Below are 5,224 nucleotides of genomic sequence, written 5' to 3' on the forward strand. Positions count from 1 at the left end.
AAAAAAAAAAAAAAAAAAAAAAAATGGCGACTCAGGCGACCCACGAGCCCTTCCATGGCTGCTTCTTCCTCTCCCAACACAGAGGCACGAATTGAGCGAAATTTGAATTCTAAAACCAATTTCTACACTCACATTTATGATTTTCCCCTTCTTGGTGGATCCTACGAGATTTTGACTCGCTCTTCAGGCAGATCTGATCGCTTATTTTGTTCCGTGGCGTTTGATTTTATTTTTTGTTTGATCGGAGATGGAGGCATTGACGGAGCTTTGTGACATTATAGCGGAGAATCCGAAGCAATTCTCGGAGAAGTTAGCTTGGATATGCGGTCGTTGTCCACAAACGGAATGGCTTCTCGCTGAATCGCCCAGGGTTTCTCGGAGTCATCTCAACGCGGTTTTGGCCGTTGCTCGGATCATCTCCAAGAATCCAGAATCAATCGATAACCGTGCCAAATCCGTCGTGAATGAGTTTCTCAGCGCTATACCTGCATCGTTCCGCCGTTCGTTCTGGCCGCATTCGTTTCCTTCGCAGTCGATCTCTGCGTTCTATTGTGATTTCTTGAGTTATCTTTCGTGTGCGGCGGATCTATCGCCGGAATTCGGTACCGAGGTTGCTAGGTTTACAGGTGAGGTTGTGATTGCCGCCACGAGTTGTAGTGAGAGCGACGGTGATCCATCGATTTCTAAGGCTTTCTTGGTCGCGCTTTCTCAGAATTTCCCGTCGATTCTGCAGTCTGATGGAGATAAATTGATAACAATGCTGCTTGAGCAGTTTGTTGTGAACCGTGCTCCTGCGTCTCCCAATGAACAGCGGCAGCAGAACTCGGCTAACTCTGAAACTTCGTCGTCTCAGAGCTCTCCTACTAGTACGAACCGTTATCCATCGGGTAAAACTGAGGAGTCCATTCCTGGCGACGAGGTTGCTAGCCATGGTTCCAATGTATCTTCTAAGAGTTCATCGTCTGTAGTGGTGAATGGAGGTAGTATTGTGTGGAAGAGTGGTGTTGATCAGTTGAGTTTTGGATTTAGCGAGGGGAGTGGTGGCGCTAATCCTGTTTTTAGACAGCAAGTGGCTTCTTTTGAGGACGAATCCATCGAGTGCTTGGAGAAGCAAGAGATTGCCTTTAGATTGATAACCCATATCTTGGAGAAAGTCAAAATTGATTCTAAACTTCAGGATCAAGTGAGGTTTATAGCAAAAAGGCAACTCCAGTCCATGTCTGCATTTCTGAAGGTAATGCTTTTCTTGTGGTATTTTCTAGAGTAGGCCCTTTCTTAGGAATGCTAGAGGCGAGATATCTTGGTGAAAACATTGTTGGCTTATACTCCCTTTTACTGTCTAAATTTGGCATGTTTTCATGAGGGTTGGTACGATGGTGCTTACCTTGCCGATCTTGAGTGGCGTATGGATTTCTTAGAAGAGATGATAAATCTGTTTCTGCCTTTTTTTTACAGTCAAGGAAGCGAGACTGGAACGAACAAGGCCCAGTTCTGAAAACTAGAGTCAATGCCAAACTGTCTGTTTATCAGGCTGCAGCTAAAATGAAAATCAAGAGCTTGGTGTCTCTTGAAACAGATGGAAAAACTTCTAAAAGGTTGGTCCTGGAGACGCTTGCATTGCTTTTAGATGCTGCAGATGCCTGCTTGACATCTGTGTGGCGGAAAATGAAGGCCTGTGAAGATTTGTTCGACTCTCTGCTTTCTGGGATTGCGAAGATTGCAGTGGCAAGAGGAGGGCAGCCACTACGAGTGTTGCTCATCCGTCTTAAACCACTGGTACTGGCTGTCTGTGCACAGGTAACGTTGTTATGTCTTAACTCGTACTAGCAATATACTCTAATCTACTGATGATCGCGTCTGGAGGTCCATAGAAGTATAATCGAACATATAATGTCACAACTCACACAGTGTCTGGACGGATCCTGTAGTTAATTGTGCTTTAAATTATTGAAGGTGTTTCTATTTATTTTGAATGTCTGTTGGAACAGCCGGATACTTGGGGGAGCAATCAAGGGGCAATGCTTGAGAGCATATTTAAGACTAGTTGTGAGATTATTGAATCTGGGTGGGCCAAGGACCGAGCTCCAGTGGACACCTTCATTAAGGGATTAGCTTCAAGTATTCGTGAAAGAAATGATTATGAAGAACAGGTGGAGAAATAATTTTACCTTTCCTGTAGCTGGTTAATTTGCCATATTGTGTTGAATTGCATTTTTATCTTTCCAATAAAGCTCATCATTTGGTGTCCAGGTTGATAGAGAGAAGCAAGTACCTGCTGTACAACTTAATGTGATTCGGCTGCTTGCTGATCTCAATGTCGCTGTTAAGAAGCCGGACGTAGCTGACATGATTTTACCACTTTTTATTGAAAGCCTGGAAGAGGGTGATGCTTCAACTCCTAGCTTTTTGCGACTCCAAGTACGGTTCCAATTTCTACACTTTTACCTGGCTGCTTAGTTAGTATCCTACATATGCTACTTTGTCGAACTTTTGCAATTGCAGAAACTGCTTCCATCTATATCCTTTTTCGTTTTTTTTTTGACATATTTAGTTTTGCATTTGTGCCAATTTTATGCAGCTTCTTGATGCTGTTTCTCGGATAGCAACATTAGGGTTTGAGAAATCTTACCGCGAGACAGTAGTTCTGATGACCAGAAGTTATTTGAGCAAACTATCGAGTGTAGGATCTGTAGAAAGCAAAACATCAGCACCGGAAGCCACAACCGAGCGTGTAGAGGTATATGTCATTTTATACATGGTAGTTTGTTGTGTTTCTCTTTTACTTATACTATGAAACTGATGCTCACAAATCCAACTGTCGTGTAGACTCTTCCTGCAGGTTTTCTTACAATTGCCAGTGGTCTTAGGGATACAAAATTGCGTTCAGACTATCGCCATCGTTTGCTTTCCTTGTGTTCAGATGTAGGCTTGGCTGCCGAATCCAAAAGTGGAGGGTAATTATATAATCTTAAAGCTTGTATAAACTTTGAGTTTCTTCTTTTACTGTTTATGGGTAATTCTTTACTTTGAGGGTAATTCTTTTACTGTTCATGGGTTATAGTCTATCTTGTAAGTGTTCTCTGTTGAAAAACATTTTTGGGGATAAAAAAAATCTGGGCAATTTTTTTTCGGAATCTACTGGCAACAGCTTTTATTGGGTACTATATGGTTCCAGCAAGGGCTAAGTATTGCATGTACAATCAATGGTGTGTTTATGCTGTGAACATAAAGATAATCAATCATCTTTCGCACTCCATTTTGCCTAAAATTTTATTATAATCAGAAATTATCCAGTTAATGTTTCTCCACTAAAACGTTTTTGCATGCTTCATTTTTTCCAGGAGTGGTGTGGATTTTTTAGGGCCTCTTCTTCCTGCAGTTGCAGAAATATGTTCAGATTTTGATCCTACTATGGATGTGGAACCTTCACTTTTAAAGTTGTTCCGTAATCTCTGGTTTTATATAGCCCTTTTTGGCTTAGCACCTCCAATTGTGAAAGCTCCAACACCAACTGTGAAGGCAACTTCCAATTCAGTGAACAGTGTAGGAAGCATGAGTGCAACTGCTTTGCAAGCTGTGGGAGGTCCTTACATGTGGGACAATCAGTGGGCTCTAGCTGTTCAGCAGATTGCTCAAGGCACTCCCCCTCTTGTAAGTCATTTTAGAAGGTTATCTTCAGAGTTTTTTTGTGTGGTTCGCCAAATTAGAAGCCTACTAAATACTGCATCTTACACCTCCCAGAAGAAACTTGTTCTGTAGTTTAATTTTATCTTATTGAGCATTGCTCTTCGTAGGTCGTCAGTTCTGTAAAATGGCTTGAAGACGAATTAGAACTGAATGCGCTTCACAATCCTGGTAGCCGTCGAGGAAATGGAAATGAGAAAATAGCTTCAACCCAGAGACTTGCTCTTTCAACTGCCTTAGGCGGCCGAGTTGACGTTGCAGCAATGAACACCATCTCAGGTTAACAAATGATGAGTTACTTACTGTATATGCTAGATGGATTATGGTGTACTATTTTAGATACTTAGGAATCCCTTTCTTCAATTCTTTCAGGAGTGAAGGCTACCTATTTGCTTGCTGTGGCTTTTTTGGAGATCATACGTTTTATTAGCAATGGGGGTATCCTTAATGGTGACTCAAGCGTGTCTGCCTCTAGAAGTGCCTTCAGTTGTGTGTTCGAATATCTAAAAACTCCAAATCTTACTCCTGCTGTTTCTCAGTGTTTGACGGCTATTGTGCATAGAGCCTTTGAAACAGCAGTCTCATGGCTGGTATGTAAATACCTGGTCATAGTAGTCTAGCTATTTGTTTTTGTTGAAGACTTTTTAGTGGAAACTCTAGCACAACCATGCTGTCCCTTGTATATGCATTTTGGTCTTTTTGTTACCAACACCAGCTCTGCTTTTGTGTTTTTACTGCTTTTTCATTTTAAACATTCTAACAGTATATAATTGTTACAAAAACTTTCATTTGGTTTCAGGAAGATCGAATTTCTCTTACTGGGAAAGATGCTCGTAATAGAGAACTGACAACGTATGCACATGCATGTTTCCTGATTAAAAGTATGTCCCAGAGAGATGAGCACGTTAGAGATATCTCTGTCAACCTTTTGACTCAGCTCCGGGACAAATTTCCTCAGGTAAATATATGGGTATATATTCTCCCGTTCGAAAGATTAGATGTAGGTTCACCATTTTATAAGAGAGAAACGAGGTGAAATAATGCATACAGGAGTATATAATATATAATAGAATTAGGAGAGATAGAGTTCTGTTTAGTCATGTTTCCAATGCGAGTATTCACAAAAGATAAGGAATAAGACCCGAACCTCAGTGATTGTATCAAATTCTAATCATTATATTTCATATTTACTTTTACATGGAACAAAAGTAACTTGGTTGATCCTTATCTGATTTTCTTCTTACATGTGTGCAATAATTTCACGTGTTACCGATTGCAATTTTTTTTCTTTTTCTTTTGAATCTAGCTGTTTCGTATTTGTTATTTTAATCTCGTACAAATTTGTCAATTCTCATGGTCACTTACGTTAGACATCAGTGGTGTAGTCTGTTTGTTTTTATGGACTTAAAAAATATTTTTGTGATTTCTGTTTCACTTGCGTTTACCATAGAAATTTTGGTCACGGTTTACTTCCTTCTACATATTCCATCGTCATTGTAAATTGATTATGTGTGCTAGAGTATATCTCTAGGAAATGTTT

General features: G+C 40.4%; 1 protein-coding gene across 1 annotated transcript in view; it reads left to right on the top strand.

Annotated features, from left to right (window-relative positions):
• The window catches only part of LOC104779238 (phosphatidylinositol 4-kinase alpha 1-like), a 15,103-nt gene continuing 9,885 nt past the window's right edge, over window positions 7–5,224 (top strand). Inside the window, exons 1-10 of the mRNA XM_019240769.1 lie at window positions 7–1,234; window positions 1,456–1,797; window positions 1,989–2,150; window positions 2,251–2,418; window positions 2,579–2,737; window positions 2,827–2,954; window positions 3,342–3,651; window positions 3,795–3,963; window positions 4,057–4,274; window positions 4,484–4,642. Coding sequence (XP_019096314.1) covers window positions 248–1,234; window positions 1,456–1,797; window positions 1,989–2,150; window positions 2,251–2,418; window positions 2,579–2,737; window positions 2,827–2,954; window positions 3,342–3,651; window positions 3,795–3,963; window positions 4,057–4,274; window positions 4,484–4,642 — 2,802 coding nt within the window. The 5' untranslated portion in view covers window positions 7–247. The remainder of the gene's footprint in view (window positions 1,235–1,455; window positions 1,798–1,988; window positions 2,151–2,250; window positions 2,419–2,578; window positions 2,738–2,826; window positions 2,955–3,341; window positions 3,652–3,794; window positions 3,964–4,056; window positions 4,275–4,483; window positions 4,643–5,224) is intronic.

This window comes from Camelina sativa, chromosome 3 (assembly GCF_000633955.1).
Source record: "Camelina sativa cultivar DH55 chromosome 3, Cs, whole genome shotgun sequence".
Classification (NCBI taxonomy): domain Eukaryota; kingdom Viridiplantae; phylum Streptophyta; class Magnoliopsida; order Brassicales; family Brassicaceae; genus Camelina; species Camelina sativa.